The following is a 23696-nucleotide window of genomic DNA, read 5'->3' as shown; positions in this document are numbered from 1 at the left end:
AGTGACTTTGTTCGGTCCCCCACCGCGCTCTCTCTCAGCCCCGCTCTCTTGTCATGTCTCTGTGCCACTCAGCATGGGCAAGTGAGGCGCCCGCCAGCACTCACCAGGGGTAGCCTGTGCGCTCCGCTCACCAAATCCCGGAATCGCAGGCTACTTCAGGTGTCTCCAGCCACGGTCCACTTGCGCCTCCGTCTCTCTCCCTCCTGACGGCACCACAAGGTCTCCGGGAGTCTAGGGCAGTCGCGGCAATCGCCAGACCCTCCAGGCGCTGTGCACGTCTGCGGGCCGCGGCAGCCCCAGGCGCGCGAACCTCAGAGGTTCCAGCCACAGGAACTTCTCCTTCCGCCCCAAGACCAGTGTAGTCGGGTGTCGCCACAATCTGCCGCCTCAGCCGGATAGAGCGCCAATCTGCACCGGCGGGCACCGTGTGCAGGAAAGGCGGCCTGGATGCGAGCAGTTTCACTCCGTCCGCCATCTTTGGGTCAGGCAGCCTCGGCCAGTCAACCCAACGAGGCGAGTCAGTCTTCACCGCCCCGCAGCCTCACTGCCCAGAGGGTTCCCAGGCAGGATCCTACCTCTGAGCAGCTGGGGCACGACAGCCAGTAGTCGCGCCAGGGGCACCCGGAATACCTAACGGCTGGCGTCTCCTCCTCCGACCACAGCCGCCATTTTGGGTCCCGCTTCGGCGAGGATCGAATCGCAGAGAGAACTCAATTTTCTCCTGTTACCAGCGCTTCTCATGCCTCAAAAGTTCAGCCAGGAGAGCACCCGGTATTCCGCTCCAGTTTGCAGTATCAGGGGCCTCCGTATCCCGTCAGGATGATCTACGGCGGAGGGCAGCCACGGAGGAGCTCCGAGGTCCGCTGCTGCCTACATCGGCGCCAAGCCACGCCACGTGGGATGTCTTCATATTGGTCAGAGACGTACTCAGAAACGGAGATCAGATCCTGTTCATCCTCGGCCCCAATAGCATTGCCGGCTTCTGCCTCCCATTCAGTTCCGAAGAGGTCCGGAATGGAGTCTTTGTGCTGGCTCTGCATGTCGCGACCTCCAGCCCGACGGTCGGGAAGTGTCTTCTTGAAGCGGAAAGCTTTGCACGCGTCGCAGTCCTGTTCACTTTGCCCAGGGTAGAAGCACAGGTTACACACTTCGTGTGAGTCGGTGCGTGGTTATTTCGCGTGGCATCTAGGACAGAATTTAAATGGACTTCGTTCCATCTACTGCGAGTTGAACCAACGCGGGTAGGCCCGACGGTCTACCACGAGCTCTCCGATCGAAAGAGGGTTTTTGTCAGTAAACAAGACACACGAAGAATGGAATACACGATCGGAAACAATACTGTTGAGGTAGAATGTCTTGCGAACCGAGGGAAACTGAAGGAACAGTGACGTACTGGAGCGCATCGACTAACATCCGAACCCGATGGCGGAAAAAAACAGTCTAGCAATGGAGTCGATGCCCATGCGCACTATCACCGAAAGGAGGAGTCACCTACCTCGTGACTGGAAAGGCTTCTTCGAAGAAAAACAAAGTGCAAACATCCAAACCCATCACTAGATGGCAATCTATGCATAGCATATGATTTACAGCTCATATGCCTCGAACACATCTTTTAATCAAAAAACAAGCTTTTCCATTTTAAATTCCTATATCGCGCCTACACCACTCGTAGTGACTCAGCAGGCATCGATCCCACATGTTCGTCCCAATACCCTAAATGCCATGCCAAGGAGGCTGACTTTGTGCAGTTAACTTGGCCATGCCCATACACAGGAACATACTGGTCCAAAATATTCTCCCTCATTTTAGACATGATGTGAAACACGATTGCACCTGTCCCACTCTTAGCTCTTCTGGGTTACGTTTATGATCTCCCAAAAAGAATCTGTAGATTTACTGCCATTGCTCTTCTACCGGCATTACATGGTCTGGCACTTCACTGAGGCCGTATGATTTGCCCCACTGATTCTGCATGGTTGAAAAGCATGATCTTCTGTGATAAAGATTAGTGAGGACTATGCAACATTGAAGCCCCAAGTTTCCAGACCCAACGATATATGGCAACCTCTACAAGATTATCTGATCATTTGGAGACTGATGTATCGGACTGATTTCCTATCCTGCCCCCCTCTTTCCTTTGTGTTTCACAGCTGCTAAGATTCCCCAGGTCATCCGGTCCCAGTAATCTGTAATATTTGTTGCTGCTGCCGTTCCTGGACTCTTCCAATGCCATGCTACGTGGGTAGCTTTAAATATCCTTTTCCTGCCAGACCATGGATGTATTACGTGCAATGATCCAGGTCTACATAACCATGGGCATTATTTTGATGTGTGTTGTTGATAAATGAAAACCAATAAATTAAGTTTAAAAAAAAAAAAAAAAAAAAACAAATAGGAGAAGCTGTCTCCAGAACCCAGTCAAGCCAAGAGAACGCGAAGAGCCAGCTGACTGGCCTCCTGCTTGCAACACAGGGACACAACAGCTGAAGAAGCATGCTGGGCAAGCTGGCAGCGCAAAGCATTACAGCTGTTACCACCAAAGCCAAGCAGCACCGAGGACCAAGACCCACGCACAGAGTTGCACCCGATTTCAACAAAAGAGTGGTGTTGGAGAGTTGCTTGGGCCTTCAGAAGGCGAGTCATTGACCCAGTATGGAATGGCCTGTGACCATGACAATGGGTGACTGGCAGTCCACTAGTGACTGGACTTGGACCAGACAGCAGAGGACTTCGTGGGATGTCGACCCTACAAACAGGACCCCCTCATAATCTTCGTGGACCAAGGAATCCCTGCTTGAATACCCCCGTCGACTTTGCCTGGAACTGCTGAAGAACAGCTTCTTCTGTGAAAGTAACTGTTCTTGAGAAACTTGCTGGTCCCATTGACTACCTCCCTGCTGGAGTTGGTCGCCCCAAATACTTCTACCCGACCGCATTGACACTTACCAAAGTTTCCTTTGAAAACATTTCTAAGTGTCCAGTTTGTTGATTTTGCCAAGGCTTGTTTGCGGTTGAGTAAAATTGCACTGACTTATTATTGCTTGTAAAATCTATATCGCCGGAACCCTCCAGTCGATCTTTTTAGTTCTAGTGTCTAATTCTTATAAAAATACAATCTATTTTTATAAACCGGTGTTGGATTTCTTGAGTGTCATGTCGATTTCGTCTTCAATTGTTTTAGTGCTGTTTAAAGGCTTAACACTTGTTCCTTTGTGTAACCTTTGATGCTCAGTGCCACAGCTACCCAGGGTTAAACTAAGCATTTTCCTGATGAAACATACTGTATCTAAAGGGGTTATTAAGTGTATTACACGGGGAGAGATAACAACAAGTGTTCCTATAGTTCCTCAAAAAAGAAGAATGGTGTCAACAAGAAGGCTGACATAACCTAGAAGCACCGTGTAGACCTAATTGGAAAATCCATATGTCGGATTTGAATGCCCTCACACACCCTTGCAGGTGTCATGCTTCATCATTTGGGCTGCTCCTCGTCGGGCCGGCGGTGCAATGCCCGACGGGCTCCCTCGAAGGGGCACTTTAGCGGAGATCTTTTATCCGACTGCCGCATTGGTGAAGTGCGGGTGTGGGGCCTGGTAATTGTAGATATGGGGTAGTGTTGTTAAAAAGAGGTAAGGAGTGCCAGGTGAAAACAAATTTTATTCTGGTGGCCTCCTACCTAGGATTAAAAACGTGTGTACATAGCACTCATACGGGTGTAATGTCCCTAATTAAAGTGGCATGTAGCTGTCAGGAGTTGGTCAACATGTTTCTCGCAATGAGTATCTCTACTCGCGATTCTTCAGGACCTTATCAAAAAATATATTATATCTACAATGTATGGACCTATTCAGGTTGGGGTTGTAAATTGTCTACAAATTTAGACTCAATACCTGTTGATGTCAGGAACTACCTGAAAAGAAAAAGGTATGGTCAAAGAACAAGTGCTACTAGTAAATGGTGGTTCGAATGAAAAACCTTCAATGTGACTCACACTCTATGGCTTAAGTAAAATGTGGTGCTGAGTCGCAACATCTATCAAACTTAATAAAACGGCGTAGTGGTGGAACCCTTGGTGAGCTAAAGTGACTACTCGCCAAGTGGAACATCTATTAAGAGCAGCAGGCATCCGTACAGTGAAGACTCACCCTAATCGGTCATTAACCTGTCATCATCAGTACTCGGACTGTACAAGGGAAAGAATTCCTCAAAGTCATAGGACTAGATTAAAACGAGAAATGCAAAAAACATATAATCCAATGTCATAGTATGTTTGAGCAACAGAGAATAAAACAATCCAGACTGGTCTATTAAACAACACAAGGGGGGCTCATGTAGGATGTGTTATCATGTGCAATGTTGGGATACATGAACAACTGCCTCTTGTACACGGGGAGGTCATACAACCACACCATATAATACACCCCATTTCATCACAGAAACCAAAACTACAATCCCACAAACTGATCGCAATCAGGCGGACTTGGCCTACCGGACATAAAATACTATCATATGGCACTGCATCGTTCTAAAATTTACTGGCATGCTCCCAATTACTCAGAAAGAAAAGAAGTTACTTACCTGTAACTACAGTTATCCAGTATTGGTATCTTTCATAGATTCACATGCCTGAATCATTCCCCGTCGCCGAGGCGGGAGTTCCACGGTAAAATACAAAAGTAGTGCCATATATAAATAGTAGGCTAAAAAGAAACAGCTTAAGGCCTAAATCTTAGTAGCCTATCTACATCCATATAGTATGAAGAACCAAAAGTCAGCTCCAACCAATTTGCTACCAGCACCTAGAACACTCTCAGCAGAGGCAATTCTCCTCAGATTTTCTTAGCACAAGTGGGAAGTAAGTATCCCAAAATCACTGAGAACTGACTTGACGGGGAGGAGGGTGGGTGCATGTGAATCTATGAAAGATACCAATACTGGTTAACTGTAGTTACAGGTAAGTAACTTGTTTTCTTATCTAGTATTGGGGTATCCTTCATAGATTCACATGCCTGAACCAGAGTAGCAAGCAGTCTGCTAAATGTACTGTCGTTAGCGGATGGTGGGAGACAAGTGTTCGTAAACTCCCAACTTTTGGCCAGTTCCGGTCCGCTCCTATCCTGAAAGTCTCGGGATGATTCGTGTAGCGGGGGCTGAGAAATAAGGGGGGTCCCAAAACGTGTTTTTCCCATGCAATTTCTCATAGGACCTTTAGCCGCAGCTACAACCCGAACTGCTGAACAGAATTACACCAAATTTGGCAAAGAGGTAGTCCTCAGTTCGGACTCGTGCCTTTTGCTTAAATGGTGTAAATCCGTTCAGTAGTTGCTGAGAAAATGACATTTAAATGTACATATATATCTATGGCCTCGGAGGATCCGTGTACCGTGTGCGCACCCAGCGCGCACCCTGCCGTGCACGAGCAGCTTTCTAATTGGCTGTCAACACTCCAAATCAGGAAGTGTTGGCAGCCATCTTGTGCCTCGGTAGAACCGAGGCGCAAGAAGCCCCCCAAAAAACCTCGCAAAACGCGAAAAGGGAGCAGGGTAGGCCCCCTAGGCCTGCTCAGGGGATCCCACAAGGACTCCAAAGGCCCCCAAAATTATTATTATAATTTTTTTTTTTAAACGTGAGAATGCGCGCTGGAGGCGCACATCCTGTCGATAACAAAAAAAACGTAAGCGCGGACTCCCGCACTTGATTGGTATTTAGCCCCCAGGGGGGCAAAATCACAGGGGCAATGGTGATTTATGTAAAGGGGGGCCCAGAGGGGCCCCCCAGCCCCGGGGACCACCACCCCACGGGGCTATTTAAAATTATGTATGGGGGGCTCTCAGGCCACCCCAGCCCCGGGGGCCGCCCCTCCCGGGGCTTATTAAAATTGGGTGGGGGGCTCTCAGGCCCCCCCAGCCCGGGGACTGCCACCCCCGGGGCTACTTAAAATTGGGTGTGGGGGGGGGCTCTACACAGCCCCCCTTCTTTTTTTAAAACAATTTTTATTAGAAACAAAGACAGCAGCAGTGACAATTACCTTGACAATGTAGATATGCTAGTCCCTACCATTCCCATTCTTCCTCAACGCACCCCTACCACACTTGAGTCCAGGGTATCTAAATTCAAACGTCGCCAGTCTCCCCCTTAAACAAACACTTGCATGTCTCCGGGTCAGGAGTCGTCGTCTCACTCTAGCTATTCAGGACGCTTCCCCCTGTGTGCAGCTGTTCCTGCGCTCACCCCACATTTACCCGCTGCCTCTCCCTCCTGAGTTCTATCGTCGGAGAGATACATATTTCTCCTCTATACTTATTCCATTTTCCCCACTTGTGATCCCATTTGCGCGGGCATCCCCTACCTTTAAATACTGTTTTCTCGGCGAGCATGGCATGATCTATGTCCTCAGCCCAATCTATCATTAGCGGTATGCTGTCAATTCCCCACTGCCAGGCAATGTTCCGCTTAGCTAAACACCACCCCACTGTGACCCATTCTCTGCGTGAGGTCCGTCGCTTCCCAAATATTGAGAAGACACAGCGTGGGTGTCGGGTGTATAGCCTTGCCACATGTCCTAGCCATTTGCCTGGTAACATTAGTCCAGTATCTCTGTATGTGGGGGCATTCCCATAAAATATGCAGGAATGTTCCCGTCTGAGCGCAATGCCGAAGGTATAGTGAGTTCGGTCGCCTAATAAGTCTGTGCAGCAGAATAGCATCAAAGTACACTCGGTGTAGGATTTTAAGCTGCACCAGGCGAAGACGCATTGGGATAGCCACCTTTCTGGGTGAGGACAATGCCTCCCGCCAGTCCTCATCAGCCAAATCCCCTAGTTCTCCTTCCCAGGCCGCCCTAAGTTTCGACATCGGATCCACCCGGTTATTGATCAGTTTCCGGTATGTGAGTGATATGGCCTTTCGGTTCATTGGGTCCAACAGGAGCCTGTCCTCCAGGGGAGAGGAGTCCGGAAGGGGCGTGTTTTTAGGTCGGGTCGATTCTATGGCATGGCTTATCTGCAGGTAACTAAATCCCTCCGATGAAGCTAACTGGTATCTGGCCTGAAGTTCCTGGAATGATGCCTTTTTGCCTTTAACCCATAGGTCGCCCACCTTGGAGATTCCGATCATCTCCCACTTATCGAACCCCACAGATGTACTTAGTCACCCAAGAATATCCGGCTCCCATAAAGGGGTAGCCTTCGTTAGGCGTCCCGCCATCCCATCCGGTTCTGCACTCCATGCCACACCTCCACCGTGCGCACCGTCGGGCCGGTCAGTCCCAATTTCTTATGATTGGTGTAAAGGGCTCTATTATAGCCCCCTTTCCCCATTAACCAATGGTCCGTGCAGAAGCTCGGATCATCATGTCTCCCGAACACCCAGCTGTTAATGGCCGTCAGTTGCGAGGCCTGGTAATAAAGGCGCAGGTCTGGCAATCCAATGCCCCCATCATACCATCCCATTGTTAGCTTAGCCATAGCTATGCGGGGCGGTTTATTGTCCCACAGTAAATCGCGCAATACAGCCTCAATCTGTGAAAAATAGGAGTTGGGGATTGGATTGGGCGTATTTTGTAACACATAGAGGAAGCGCGGCAGAGCCAGCATCTTGTATAAGGACGCACGGCCCAGCAATGGTAGTGGAAGAGTTTTCCAATATACTACATCCGTTCGAAACCGCCGTAACACCCCCTGGAGATTCTTTTAAAAAACACAACGTGGTATTGGTGGTGATAAATATCCCCAAGTAGAGGAAACCCTGGCTAGCCACCGGGATAGTGTAGCCTCGAGGGCTTCAAGGAGGTTCTCCCCAGAGGGAATACATCTGGGATTTAGTCCAGTTTATTTGATACCCAGAGTGTGCCCCAAAATATGAAATATATGGAGCACCCGGCGTAATGAACGAGCTGGGGAGGCAAGGTATAGTAAAATATCATTAGCATATAATGATATTCGGTCCTCGTGTTCTTCCGTCCATCTCATGCCTCTAATCCCGGGGTCCCCCCTTAATCACACCGCCAATGGCTCGAGAACCAGAGCGAACAGCAGAGGCGACAGTGGGCAGCCCTGCCTTGTGCCTCGGCTGAGGGGGAAGGAGGTGGAGCGATAGTTATTCACTAAGACGTGGGTCCTGGGTTGTGAATATAGCAACTGGACCCATCTCTTGAATTTGGGGCCGAAGCCCATTCGGTCTAGAACTGCGAAGAGGTACTCCCATGCCACGGTATCAAACGCCATTTGTGCTTCGAGTGCCAGTAGCATTGCCTCCTACTCCAGGGTATGCACCCGCCCTATGACCCCATTGACCCTTCGCAGGTTACGCGCCGTATTGCGTCCCGGCATGAATCCAGACTGGTCCGGATGGATCAATTCTGGCAAGTAGGGGAGCAGTCGATTCGCCAGTATCTTGGCCAATATCTTTGCCTCAATTGTGATCAGAGAGATAGGTCTATACGACTGACACTCGTCCACTGGCTTGCCGGGTTTATGGATTACCACTATCGCCGCCTCTTGGATGTCGTCTGGTAAAAGGGCGCGCTCGCAGCTTTCGTTGTAAAGGTTGAGAAGATGAGGTGCTAGCATGGAGGCCATTGGCTTAATTAACTCAATCGGGAGACTGTTGGGGTCCGCCGCTTTTCCGGATCGAACATCTTGTATGGCTTTATGTACTTCATCAGCGGACAGCTCAGCCTCTAGTGCCAAACCGTCCTGCTCAGATAAACCCCTCACCTCGATAGTGGCTAGAAGGTCTGCTGCCCATGCCGCCTGGGAGGCGTCTGGGGCTCATATATTGTTTTATAGTGCTGAGCGAACGTTTCAGCGATCTCCCGTGGGTCTGTAATCTGGGTATCATCAGTACCCTTGAGTGCGCGCACCTATCGTGCAGCCTGCTCCCTCCGTTCCAGCCATGCTAATAGCTTTCCGGTACGTTCCCCTTGTTCATAAATACGATGGCGGCTGGCCAACATTCTGCCATTTATGTCCTCAAATAGTAGCTGTTTATAGTCTTGCCTTTTTGTGTTTAGTAAGTGTTGAGTATCTGCCTCCGGATCTCGGGAGTTCACCCCTTCAAGATGAAGAATGTCTGTTTCCAACTCCAGAACTCTTCTACGGCGCTCGGCCCTATGGCCAGCAATCACAGATAATGCCCTACCCTTGATAACTGCACCGTATGCCCCCCATAGTGTTATCGCTGATGTGACCAAATCAGTGTTTTCTGTAAAATAGTATTCCGTATCCGTCCTCAACTTGTCTTTAATGTGAGGGACCTTTAGTGCCCAGGGTGGAATCCTTATTGGGCCTGGCTGCGGCAGGTGCCGCATACCCAGGACCGTAAACACAGGGGAATGGTCTGAGATCCCCGGCGCCAGACACCATGAGTCCGAAAACTCGTGGATATGCTGTGCGTGTGTAAACAGGTAATCTATTCTTGATTGACTCCCGTGGACCCCTGACTGAAATGTAAAGTGTGTCCCCCTGATATGCGCCCATCGCCAGACATCTACCATCCCCAGGGCTTCTACGAAGTCACATAGAGGGGAACCATGTGCTGGGTCACGTCTAGGGGGGATCTATCCACTAGTCCATCCATCGTCAAATTAAAATCGCCCCCATCACTAGTGTGCCCATTGGGAGGTTTAGAAGCAGAGTCGCTACGTCAGACAGCGTCGTACGTTGAAGGCCAGGAGGTGCATATATTGAAACGACATTATGTACTCTCCCTTCCCACATACCTGTACAAGCTACATACCGCCCCAGCTCATCTGTCCAGGTTTTATGAAGCACGTAGGGACAGTTCTTCCGCAGAAGTATTCCCACCCCCCTAGATCCAGTAGTGAAGCCAGAGTGTGCCAACATACGGTACCCCTTCCGATCTAGGGCCTTACATGAGTTCCCATGCAGATGGGTTTCCTGCAGGAGCACCATATCAAGACCCTGGCGATGAACATATTGCAACACCACCCCCCTCTTAATCTTGTCTCCTAACCCATTGACATTCCAGGTGACAAGCCTAAGTCCTTGCCTCATCGTCATTAATTCCAGGTCGTAACTGGTCGACTTGTGTCAAGGGCCTGCGATGGCCGGGTCCCCTCAGTATAGAGAATTGCCTACCCACTGGACGTTCCCTGACAGCACCTAAGCAACGAATCATTTCTGCTGTTGCCTGAACATAACACCCCATCAATCCGTGCCGATAGACACAATTACAAACTCTTACCAACATGCAACTCCCTGCGCTGCCCCCTCCCCCAACGAAACTCCCCTGGAACCCTTGCCTTAAGAACAAACCCCCCACCCTGCTTCCCTGCATAGCGGAACCAGAACTGCCCGCCACCCCCAACATGCAGAGTGCCTGTCACCCACCCATGAACAATTCTAGGGAACGCAAGTAACCCCACTCCCTATGCGGTCATGATTCTACGACTAGCGTCTCGCCCCCCCCGCCCGATCCCTGCGCCAACATCATGTACAGCCGATTTGGGTCCAGCACAATCCCTTCCTTGAAATCACGTATTGCCCTCACTGGTATGCTTGTCTGAACCTATTTCTCCCATTGCGGACCAAGTCCAGCCGTGAGCAGCTCAGACCCCCCAGGTGGCCACTACCCTCCATGGCATATTTAACCTAATGTTAGCGGTGGAACAGCTCCGATGAGGCAATGTCATTGATATCCCCCCAGTGTCAGCGCTAGACCAGCCCCTACCCTACCCCATGTATCCAGGTCCCCGATCCTAGGGCTGTCTTACTCCATTGTCATACTCCCCAGAGTCCCCTGGCTCCCTGGGTAGATAGTCGAACCAAAGTGTCTCACCCGGCGCCAGGCTAGCGCCCTCCTGCCGGCTCCTGCGAATCCGAGCCAGAATGCACTCGGGGCGCCTATGCTGGCGCCAGTCCACATCATCATCTGCTACCGAGGATGTCTTCTGACTTTTTTTCTCAACTTTGCGCCAGCCCTCCAGCCATTCCCAGGCCTCCTCCGGCCGGTTAAAAAACCAAGATTTTTCGTTTGCTTCCACACGCAACTTGGCAGGGAACATCATAGCATACTTGATTCCACACTCTGCACCCGGCCGCCATAGTGCTGCTGAGGGTGTAACGAGAGTGCATCACTGACCTTGGGGGAACCCTTGTTCTTACCTCAGAACCCTAACTCTAAAGTCCGATTACCTACCTCGAAACCTATCACCTGTGTTTCCTCATAGGATAACATTGACACTTTTTCTTCCAAAAAGTTTCTAAGTGTCGACTTTTGAAAACTAGGAATATTCTTTAAAAATCGTACTACTAACTAAAACGCATTTACTCAACTGTTTTCAGGAAATGTCCCAGTGCTGAATCCAGGCTCCAACACGGTGTTACAAAAAGTAATCCAAAAAGTAATTAACTGCATTTTACTTAAAAAGCCTATTAATTCTGATGTACTGAGTTTACTAAGCTTGGGCATTGCATTGCAACCCCTGTAACTCGAACTGGTACAAAGTACTTCTGTATTTTGAACGTATTCAACAACAGCATCTTATATCTGAAAAATATCTTATGCATACCTGTGCCTGGCGTGCTTGGTTCTAAAATAAATTAACAGTATATTTTTTATACAAAAATAATTGTCCTCGAGCTCAGTCATTTATTTATTTATTTATTTAATCATTTGTATGGTGCGACGAATCATCCCCAAGGGGATCTCTCGACGCCTGAGAAGAAAACATCCTATAGGCAGTAGGAACCATTTAGAATAGCCAGGTCTTGAGCAATTTCTTAAATTGGAAGAGGCGCGAATCTCATCAGTGAGGATGTTACAGTGACTGGGGGCCAGATGAGAAAACGCACGCCCACGCATTTTGGCCTTCCTTATTCTCTGCATGCAAAGCAGATTACGGTTACTGGATCTCAGCTGTTGTACGGATTGATAACGTGCAATTTTCTTCATCAGGTAGGCCGGCCTGGTCCCCTGGAGAAACTTAAAAAACAAACATAGCAGCTTGAAGATGGCTCGTTTTCTGATGGGGAGCCAGTGGAGTTGGCGCAGGAGAGGTAAAGAGGGGGTCCGTGCTGGTTTGTTGAGGGCAAGGCGGGCTGTCGTATTTTGAACCACTTGTAGTTTGGATACCAGGTCCTCCCTCACTCTAACCAGCAGAGAATTGCCATAATCCAGTCGACTAACTATGAGCGACTGGATAAGAGTCTTTCTGGCACTAAGCGGGATCCAAGGAAAGATCTTTCTGAGCATCTGCATGGTTCCAAAACTGGTGCCTGACACGGTCTTCACTTGTTGTTCCATAGATAGTTTGTTGTCAATTTTGATGCCCAGGTTCTTGGCCCATCCTCTAGGGAGGGAGCTTCTCCTAGTTCTGATGACCACCAATCAGGGGTCCACAGCTCCTCCGCTTTACCGAACAGCAATACCTCTGTTTTGGAGGAGTTAAGTTGAAGGAAATTCTTCTTCATCCAGCTTGCTATACAAGTCATACAGTTTATAAACTTTAGTTTGGTTACTGCAGGGTTGTCCTCAATGGGGACTATCACCTGCGTGTCGTCTGCATACGATATGGTCTCAAACCCACAGTTCCTAATGATTGAGGCTAAGGGGGCCACATGTATATTAAATAAGGTTTGGCTCAGGATAGAGCCTTGTGGGACCCCCCTCTTATCCACCGGAGTGGTTTGTGACACAAAGGAGTTCAACTGGACACATTGCGTTCTCTCGGACAAATAGTTCTGAATCTATTTAAAGGCCATGCCTCTGACACCAATCTCTCGAAGCCTGTCCAGAAGGATGCGATGAGAGATGGTGTCAAAGGCAGCCGACAGATCATGCAGCACTAACATGGCAGGGATAGCCTTATCCAGAGACATCATTAGACTGTCAGTGACCTCCAACAGTGCGGCCTCCGTGCAATATGAAGCACGGAAACCCGACTGGGATATATCCAGTATGTTGTTCTGTTCCAGATAGCAGGAAAGGTGCCAAATGACTAGTGTCGCCATTATTTTTGAGCAACAAGGAAGAAGAGAAATCGGTCTAAAATTCTGTAAATCAGTGGGGTCTGCTAGTGCCTTTTTGAGCAAAGGTTTAAGGCGTGCGCTTTTCCATTTACGAGGAACAGTAGCTGTGGCTAGCGAGATATTACAAACTTCAGCAAGCACATGAGCTAGGACTGGGGTTAGCTCAGACATAACAGCAGGCGGCACCGGGTCTAGGGGGAACCGGATTTGACCTGAGTTAATAGAGAGCTTACTTGTTCACCAGTGACATTAGGAATGAATTCTAAGCTCGAGGGACAGCAATTTTCCTGAAGGGGGGCTCTGTCATGGACTTCGTCTCCAGGCCCAAAGGCGCGATCGATCACCTTGATTTTATTGGTAAAGTGGCTCCCTAGGTCCTCACATAATCCCTGGGTGGGTGGCGAGAAAGGATTGTTAAACCTCGGGTTGGTAAACTCCTTTAGAATGGTAAAGAGCCCCCAAGAGGAGTTCTTAGCCTCGGTAGGTTCTCCTGGCTAAGTTACAGCTGTTTAGATAGACTCTATGAGCCACTCGATAGAGCGATTAATCTTGCTCCGATTTGAATTGCCTCCATTTTCTTTCTTTAGCCCTACATGAAGCCTTTTCTCTCTTGAGACTGTCTGAGTACCAGGGGGCAGGGGCTGCCCTCTCCTGGATTTATACCCTCTTTAGTGGTGCAATAGAGTCGAGGACCTCGGTTATAGAGGCCTCGAACCTTTCTAGGGCAATATCACAGTCGTCGCAGTTCTCAAGTACGGGGGGGGGGGGTTATATAGGCCTTCACTGTGTGAAGTAATTTGCTGATTGAGTGGGTACATCAAACGCATTAACACTGTCCTCCGATATTGCCTTACTGCTCGACCACACTACCACAAATGGAGAGTAAGGTTCTATCTAACTTTAACCTCTGCCTACCTCCTGGAGACATTTGGACTCTATATACAGTATAACTCATTTTGGTGTAGTATATATAGAGCCACTTTCTTACAACCTGTTCTCCAGCAAGCATAATCATTTTAATGGTTGCTACAGATGTTAAAAGACGACTCATACTTTTAGAAGAAAACATTGAGTAAACCAGTATTTAGGATGCTTTAATGAACAAGTTCCAAGGATTCTGCTGTAATCAAAATCAAATATTAGTGAAGTTCAAATCAACAGGTAACACTATAACAGTTTTCTGTTTTTTTAACCTGATTCCTGAGTCCTGGGCACCTCCAGTCTTTTCAGAACTTGGGCAAATGAGCCACCCACTGCTTCTATCACCTCCGGCAAGTAAAATATGTGTAGCGTCCTGCAAAGAGAAATAGGCTGTAACGGTTGGTATACAAATTAGCCAAGGGGTTTGTACCTCTTCAATTCATATACATAAGAGAGGGAAAGGACAATATGGCTAAAATCCTTTTTATCCTAAAGAAAGCACTTTTATGCTAAGGAAAATATTCTTTGTGTTTGTAATGTATGCATGACATCACCCATGGAGCCCAGTGCATTGTTTAGCCTTACTTAACAGTTAGTAGCTAGCGCATATCCAGATACACCAAAAGAAACAGATGGAAATTATAAAACTGTAATTCACAACTTAAGATTTAAAGAACTGTAACTTTAAAAACAATATATACTGAAGCAGACATTTTAATCAGCTGTGCCGCCTTGAATCTTAAGTGAGCAGACAAATCCTAGGAGCCAAGTACATATTCATGCAATTACTGGCTTAGAAGAACAAGTAGAGCTCTTTCTGGTGGATACTCTATATAAGCGCAGATTCTTCATCTTTAGAACATCCCCACATGCCAAACTGAGTCCGGGAGATTTTAACACCATTATTTACGCTTGCCAGTAGTTAAGAAGATACATGTCAACATTCTTTCACCCTGAAAGTGATGATGAAGCAGCGTATAAGGGCCACCCCTGTGTGCTGACGTCAGTTTTATTTCCCACTCTGTCCACCCCTCAGATGTGGAGCCCAACAGTAATCAGAGGTATCAGTGTGCAGATCTCTATATTGAGACCTTTTATCAAAGGAAAAAGAGAGCATTCTACAGAACGGGGAGGGTGGGAGGAAATTGTAGATAGAGTTATTAACCAGAAAGAGCATAAGTAACTTGTTATTTTGATAGATACCTCCTAACTGCATATTCCTTACTTTTGAAATAACTCCCAAACTGGAGGGTCTATGCAATGGCTGAGACAAAAACATCCAGCAGGACCCAACGAGCGAAATGCCAATCCGGCTGGACTCTGTTGTCAGGGCTGTTGTGCTTCATGAATGTATGCACAGACCCCCACGTTGCGGCCTGACAGATGTCAAGGGCAAGCACTACCCATGCCAATGCGGTGGTAGCATCCTTGGCCCTGATTAAATGGGCCCTCAGCCCTTTCTGAGGATGCTTTCTGTCCAGTGCATTTCAGATCATTATGAAGAAGGCTACACATCTTGACAGAGTATGTTTCTTCACTGCCTTGCCTTTCCTTGGCTCAGAGTATCCCATTAATAAGGGATGATCGGCAACCCAATAGTCTGTGGTGCGATCAATGTAAAAGCTAAAGGTTTTGACATCTTTTGGGATCCAGACTATGGAGAGTGATGGACTGCCCAAAGTGAAAGCAGTCACAGCTTTTCACAAAAAGACCGCCCTGTTTCTCAATACCATTTATCCTTGTATGGTGGCTACACCAGAAAAGCTTGGAGTTCACGCGCAGGGCAAGGTGAAGGTATCGCGACCAGGAACAAAGTCTTCAGTCAAAAGATGAAAGCGACAGCTGTACATTGGTTCGAATGAGATGGACATAAAGAAAGGGAGGACCAAATTAGCATCCTACTGTAGCATCACAAGGGGTTTTGAAGGAAACAAATGAGTCAAACCTTTTAGAAATCTCATTAAAATAGGTGCTTTGAAGATGAATGGTTTGTTCACTAAACTTAAAATGGCCGAAAGAGGTGACAGATGACCTTTAATGGTGCCCTGTGCAAGTCCTTGATTGGCTAGACAAGACAAACAAAAAGACATCTGAAGTTTTGGCCTGTAGTCAGTGCTGTATGTGCCCCACCAGGCAAAAAAACGTATCCCGGAGCCCGACATACAAGGCTTTATAGGAGGAGGCCTAGCAGGCAGGAACACATTCACAACTTTGGGAAGAAGATCGAATGCAGTCAACTGCCACAGCTTAATCTCCAAGCATGGAGGTGCAGATTGGGTTGCTACTGTGATAGAAGGTCTTCACAAAGCAGTGGCTTGATTGGAGGACAGAAGTTCCTGCTTAGAAGTTCCAGGTACCAATCCAGAGCCACTGGGATGACTTGGGTCCTGTCATTCCTGATCTTATTCAGAACTCAGGCAGATGAGGCAGGGTTGAAAAACCTACAGGAGTCCTGTATTGCACTCAATCCGGAATGCATCTCAGAGCACCTTCTTGGAAATTCCAACATGCAGAAGTTGACAGTGGGAGTTTTTGGATGGTGAAGAAAAGATCTAGCCAGGATTCTCACAAATGCTGGAAGATCCTCTGTGCCACCTCAGAGTGTGACTACCATTCATGATTCGCCAGGTAAATCCTGATGAGTTAATCAATGCTGGTTTTCAATAATCCAGACACGACCAGGGAAATGCCCTGGTGCTCCAGCCAGCTCCAGAGACAAAGAGCCTCCTGGCACTGGCCCCAGGACACCAACAGACCTCCTTTCTGCAGTACCACATGGCGGTGGTGTGGTCTCCAAGCACCTGAGCCAGTTTTCCTTTGATGGATGGTTGGAAGGCTTTCAGCGCCAGGCGAATAGTCTGCAACAGCAACAGGTTGACTGTTCTCCGTCAGAAAACAGACTCCTCTGATCTTCACCTCTCGCAGATGATATGCACATTCCAACAGTGATGCATCTGTCACCTCTGGGTGAGACAGGAAGAAAGGACTGACGCCAGTAGAGCGCAACTTACTTGTAAGTACACAGTATCTAGTACCAGGGGTACGCAGGGCCTGTGCGTTATAGTGCCCCCAAGGGACTGCAGCAATTTTTGTGAAACCCGGGGCGGGAAAAGGTAAAACATGGCTCCCAGTCTGCCACTGAATACTGGAAGGGCACTTTAAAACTGCTAACTCGACTTTGCCATTTAAAGTAGCAGCAAAACTCAAAACTCCCTTTTTAATGTATGTAGATCCCTCCTATGGCAGGGCCTATGGAGCCCTGAGGCAGGGTGATGTATGTTAAAACATGGAACATGTTCTTTTACATGTTCCATCAGTAAAAACCCTAAATTGCTGTTTTCAATGTGGAAACGCTAGCAGCCCCATTAGCAAGAACAGTTACAAGCTGGCAACCCATATCTGCTAACTTCTGAATGGGACTACTACGGTTGGTAAGAATAAGTGTATTCATTCTGATTTCATGGTTAAATCGAATTTAACGTCACTGGTGAGCAAAGTGCAACTTTAGAAGTTGCTCCTTTAGTTACGCAAGGTTTCCAGTGCCCGTTTACTAATGTACACGAGGCTTGTCCTGCAGACAGCTTTCTGCCCTCCTGTGAGATGTGCTAACGACTCGCAGGAGAGGACACAATAAGAGCCTGTGGGGGAGAGAGCTGTTACCTCCCTTCTGCAAGAAGCCACATGGGTGCGAGACCAAAAGGCGAGCTTTAAAGAAGAGGGTTCCTTTGAAGGGCAAATTGGTAACAATTGGTAGAGGGGCTGCTCTATTGTTTAGGTAGATAGACTGACACTGGGGATAGGAGAGGAGAAGCCTGTTGCAAAACCGTTTTTTTCCCGGGGTGTGGACTCCCTTGGTGGCCACACCTCTGGGGTGAGGTAGGGAGTTCAGAGTGTCGAGAGAGGGGGGTTGCCATGTTGGAGGTGGGCAGAATGATGCATCCTGGCATAGGCAGATGCCACACTTCCCAGGAAGTGATAATCAGGGGGAGGGAACCTGGTAGCCCATGGGCTACAAATCGCATCCTACCCTCAGGGCATTTTCTGAAAATAAATAGAGCACCTCAGTATCTCAGATCTCAACTGATTTGGAAGAAGGAAAGAGAAACCAGCAAAGAGGCTGCATCGACTAGGTCTACACCTGCTGCACCTGGTGGCTAGCGAAGAGAGGACTATGCCTGTTGTATCGTACTCAACGAGAAGCTGTCTCCAGAGCCCAGTCAAGCCAGGAGAACTCCAAAGGAAAGCTGACTGGCCTCCTGTTCGCAGCACCGGAACACAACAGCTGAAGAAACCTTAAGCCGCTACCACAGCTGCTATGCAACACTGCCGACCAAGACACGACGCACAGAGTTGATCACGAGTTCGCCGAGCCCAGGATTGTTGTCGGAGAGTTGCTGGGACCCTCAGAAGGCAATTTAGTGACCCAGGAAGGATTGGCTTCTAACTGAGACAATGGGCGACTGGTAGTCCAGCGGCAACTGGACTTTGTTCATCCAGACAGGAGAGGACTTTGTGGGACAACGAACCTGCAACCAGGACACCCTCACTACTTCGTGGAACGAGGAATCCCTGCAGCAGGACCTCTGTCAACCGTGCCGCATCCACAGCATCCTTAGCGCATCTTCAGTATCATCCAACCCTTGCACTAGGACCACTCCATAGAAATCCATTACAACGCAGATAAAGTGTATGGAACTGCAGAAGGACTGCTTTTTCTGTGAAAGTAAATGTTCTTGAAGACCTTGTGGTTGCCTTGACTACCTCCCTGCCATAGATGGTCGCCCCAAGTACTTTTAACTGACCACATTGACACTTACCTGAGATTTCCTTGAAAAATTGTCTAAGTGCCCAATTCTTTTAATTTGCTAAGTTTTTTTATGGTTGAGTGAAATTGCTTTGATTTATCATGGCTTGTAAAGTCTATATCTCCTGAACCCTCCAGTGGATCTTTTTGTTCTATCACCAACATTCTTATAAAAATACAGTATATTTTTTTTATAAATTAGTGTCGGATTTCTTGAGTGTCGATTTCTTTATAGAATGCTTTGGTGAGGTTTAAATGCTTAATACTTGCTCGGACTCCTGAATACCTTCCCACCGTTGATTCTTCTGTCCCGAGTTCTGAAAAAGACCAGGAAGGACCAGGCCAAAATCATCCTACTGGCAGCCGATTGGGACTGAAGATTGTTGTGCCGGAACTCCTGGGTTTGAGTATCTGTCCTTCGATCAAGCTGCGCCTTTGGGAGTGTCTTCTGTGGCAGCTGCAGGGCAGAGTGCTGCACCCAGGACTGCACAACTTGCATCTCAAATGTTTGGAGTTTGAGCAACAGCAGTTGACCACCTTGACCTTCCGCCTGAGGTCGCTGATATCCTCTTCGCTGTGCTGTGTCCCTCTACTAAACTGATGTACGCCAGTCTCTGGGACAAATTTGTGGCTTGATGTGAACCCCCTTTTAAGACTGAGCCAGGGTTCTTCCCACTGATGGAAGACACCCTCTGTGTAGGAATAGCACTAATTTCAACGCATGCCATTATAATGCTCGTCCTTACCACGCCTGTAATAGAATGTGTTTATGTAGGAGGCTGGCTTAGTATATGGTGCACACTTATTTAAGTGAAGCACATTGGCCTAACCCAGACAACCCTTATGGTGGTTTTAGTATTCTCAGACAACCTTAGAAAGCTCTCTAAGTGGTAGCTGTGGACAGCAGCCTTAAGGCCTAGTCAAGAAGGAGTGTTAAGCAGCTTGTTTTACCAGGTATAATCATGTAGTGTAGGTTAAACGAAAGAGAATCACAAAGTAGATTTATAAAAATATGTCTATTTATTACACAACACTCATTATCACATTGGTATATCCCCTACACGTAGATATCGGCAAAAATGCACAAGAATACTTAAATTACAAGAGGTAAGTAAGCACAATACACAGTGGTCTCTAGGGGAGACCAAAACGTATACTAAGAAAGTGGAATGCGTACTGCGACCGAAGTCGTGACTTGGACCAGGAGACGGAGAAGAGCTGGTGACACAAGGAACCACCCAAGGTAAGTACCTAGGAAACCCACGGAGGCTGTGTGTAGAGTGGAAACACAGCCACGTACTCAACAGAAGTCAACAGGAAAGTCAAGGTTGCCGTTTTGAAGAAAGTGGATCCTTCCCAGTGGACCCTGAAGAAAACCCCATAGAAGACATATGGTTGGAGGGTCACCCCACCGGTGGATACCCCAGGAACCAGGACACCTACACCTGGGAAGCTGGTTGCATAGGTGCGAGGTGACATCGGAAAGCGCCGTAGACCGCCATGGAGTACTGCAGTAAAGATGCCGTTGGCGAGGACTGTGCAAGAGTCCGGTGGAATCCAAAGGTGGACTCTTAAAGAGAAGAACCTGCAAGCAGAGGAGACAAAGTCTATGCCACTTGGAGGTGACCAGGAGGCACGGATTAGCAATGCCCACCGATGACAGAAGATGAAGGAGTGATGACAGTGACCTTGTCGCTGCAGGTGTGAGGACCAGGCGATGCTGTGGAAGATCAGGAGCAGTTGCCGAGCTGTGCCACGTCAGACATTGAGAACCCGGCGGTCAATGTCCGACGGGAGCACAACAAGCCTTGGCAGCAGCAATAGATGTGGAAAACGATGAAGGAGCAATGTTGAGACCAGCAAGGTCAACGGGACTCACCAAGTGCAGGAAAGTCTGAGCAGGCTCCGAGCAAGCAGGGGAGCCCACTGAAGCAGAAGTCGTCCTTCGAGAGGACCCACAAGCCGAATTCACAGGGGTCGCAAGAGGACCTCGAGCAGCTCGCCAAAGATCAAGGCCCACGGTGCAGAGGATGTGGTGAGGATGAAGATCTTGACAGGAAGAGAAACTGGAGGCTGGAGCTTCTTGTAACCCGTAGATCTCTGGGGTGCAGAGCCAACAAGCCTTGACAACGGCAAGTCGACGTGGTGCACAGGGGTTTAGTCCCAGCAGTTCTGACGAGGGATACTGGACTCAAAATTACAGAGAGGGCAGCTCAGGCCTCAAGGGAGTTGCAGAACCACCACCTGTGTTGCTGTGCCTTTCGAACTCCGTAGTACGTCGGGGCCAGCAGACTGGTCAGCTTCGCTGCGGTGCCTGCAGATGCAGAGGAGTGACTCTGTCAATCCAAGGGCGATGACTTCGGGTGTCCTTGATGTCCGCAGGTCTGTTGAAGATTCTGTAAAAAGCACAGACACAGACGACAAAGAAGAAGACTTGCAGGACAGCAAGACCAGGAGCAGCAGGAGACTTTCTTGATGTAGTCTCAGATCCAGGTGAAGTCCAGCGTAATCCAAGTGTCAAAGACAGCCGAAGAGTGACGTGGTTTCAGGCTTGAGTCTAGTCTCATGACGAATCTGAGGACCCACTGACAGGTAAGCACTTTTATACCCTAAGAAAGGGGCTAGGACGACTCAGAGGTCCCTCCCAGAGGAGGGGTTGGACAGAGGGGAGGATACTCCCATCTCCTTTTTCCAGTTTTGTGCCAAAGAGGGAGCCAAAGCCTCCCAAAACTGATTCTAACCAGAGTATGGAAGGAGTGCACCAAATCTGACCTAAAGCAGTCTGGTGGCGCTGGCAAGCGCCCCCAACCCAGCCTAATACACCAAGCCCTGTCTGGGAGGTGGTCACGCCTCCCTGTGACAGGAAACCTTTTGTTCTACCTTCCCCCCTGTAGGTTCGGCAGCAGCACTAGTTTGCTGGCAGACCCTGGAAGGCTGTTACATGGAGTACTGGGAGCTTTGCCGGAAGAGCCCCACAGTGCATGGAATCATACCTCTACAAGAGGTAATGGTGCTGTGGTATGATTCCAACATGTCTGATACCAAACATGCCCAGGCTTGGCCCAGCCACTATATAGTTAGCCATCGCGTAATGACACCTGCCCCCCTATATGTATATGTATCAAAATGGCTGACCGCACTTACAAAGCATGGAGAATCAACTCTGGGGTTTGTATGGGGTGTCCTGCTCATGCAGGGGCACCCTCACATTTATTACTCAGTACCCTGCATTTAGGATTGAAAGGCCTGCCTTAGGGGTGACTTACAGGTTTTGAGTGTAGTGACCGCAGATATAAGGAAACTTTTATCTGTTGTACGTGGTGCTACCACCAGCTTACACAGGCTGCAATGGCAGGCCTATAGTCACAGTTTGAGTCGCCTCTCATGGGTGACATAATACATGCTGCAGCCAATGGGAGACCCCTGGTGTACGTATGCCCTGGGTACCTGAGTACCACATACTAGGGACTTACAAGCGTACACCAGTAGCCAATTGTGGAGGTACCAAAGTACTTGCCATGTCAAATTTAGGGAGGAAGAACAGTGGCTGAGGTCCTGATTTGCAGGATACCACCCAGACTAGTCAAAAAAACATACTGACACCAGGAAAAAGTGGGAGTAACCATGAAAGCAGATCCCATTTTCCTACACAACCCCAGCCCTCAACGAAAGGAGATGAGAGTAACCTTGCCTAGTTGAGTCTTCATTTTCTAAGTGGAAATATCTGGAGAGTCCATCTGCAGTGACATGGTTACTCCCAGGTCTATGTTCCACAGAAAAGTCCATCCCCTGTAGCGAAATGCACCACCTCAAAAGTTTGGGATTTTCACCCTTCATTTGTTTTAGCCATAAGAAGCGCTTATGGTCTGCCGGAACAATGAAGTGGGTACCAAATCAAATCAAACAAAGCTTTATTCGATTTCTATAAGGAAAAAATCATAAAAGCAGTACATTAAATCACATTTCATTTTAACAATTGAGGTCAGTTTTCTTTACACCCCTCTTACATGTTTACTTTGTTGAAAGATTAAAACTGTCACATTAAAATTGATTTCCTACATTTTATGAACTTTTTAAAAACATTGATAAAATCCAGGTTACATATTCATTTTCTAAAATAACAAGTTATTTACCTTCGATAACGATATATCTGTAAGAAATACAGGTTAGTTATAGATTCCTTGCCTTAGAATTACCCCCAGGCGTCAGACTGGATCCGGAAAGTTTTTCGTCAGCCGTACCCCTGCTCATCGGAAGGTTGCGTCGGTCGACTCCACGTTTGTCGTCTGCGTCATGGTCGCCGGGATGATATCGCGGTTGCTACATAGAAGCCACCCTCGCACGCTGACGTTAGTTCTGTAGGACTTTCCACGCCAGAAGCGCAGAGCCATGCAAGACCCTGACCACTGGTGCACAAAACAAGGGCCCTGAAAGGAAGTCCTTAACCCTATAAGTCAGTTTGCAGAATGGGGAGGATGGGTGGGGCGGTAAGGAATCTATAACTAACCTATGTTTCTTACAGATATATCGTTATGAAAGGTAAATGCTACTTACCAGTATGCATCTGTTCTTGGCATGTAGAGCTGCTGCAGTCACATTATTGCATTAGATCGCTGCCTAGTGTTGGGTCCGGATGTTGCACGTTGTTGTCTTGGAAGAGTCTTCGAGATCTCACGAGATAGGTGACTCCTCCCCTGGACTACAGTGCGCATGGACAGCTCCTCCATCGTCAGATAGTTTTTTCGCCATTGTGGCAAAGATGGAGGATAGTAATAGAAAGAAAAGGTGTCCATGTAAATGTATCTAAGTAAGACAGTACTGCAATTGCGCTCGGCACCAGGGAGGAGGGTGGGCATGTGACTACAGCAGCTCTACATGCCAAGAACAGATGCATACTGGTAAGTAGCATTTACCGTTCGAGGCATATGAGCTGCTGCAGTCACATTATTGCATAGACTGTATAGCAGTTCCTCCTCTAG

The 23696-nt window shown here is 48.2% G+C and overlaps 1 protein-coding gene across 1 annotated transcript in view; it reads right to left on the bottom strand.

Moving 5' to 3' along the window:
* LOC146816481 (exportin-5-like) overlaps positions 1-23696 on the bottom strand; it is a 1583592-nt gene that overhangs the window by 792617 nt on the left and 767279 nt on the right. The window contains 1 exon segment of the mRNA XM_085610325.1: positions 14186-14286. Within this exon segment, the coding sequence (XP_085466451.1) occupies positions 14186-14286 (101 nt within the window).

Source organism: Triturus cristatus, chromosome 6, assembly GCF_964204655.1.
Source record: "Triturus cristatus chromosome 6, aTriCri1.1, whole genome shotgun sequence".
Taxonomy (NCBI): domain Eukaryota; kingdom Metazoa; phylum Chordata; class Amphibia; order Caudata; family Salamandridae; genus Triturus; species Triturus cristatus.
Note: the sequence above shows the minus strand (reverse complement) of the source record. Positions and strands in the feature narration are given on the sequence as shown.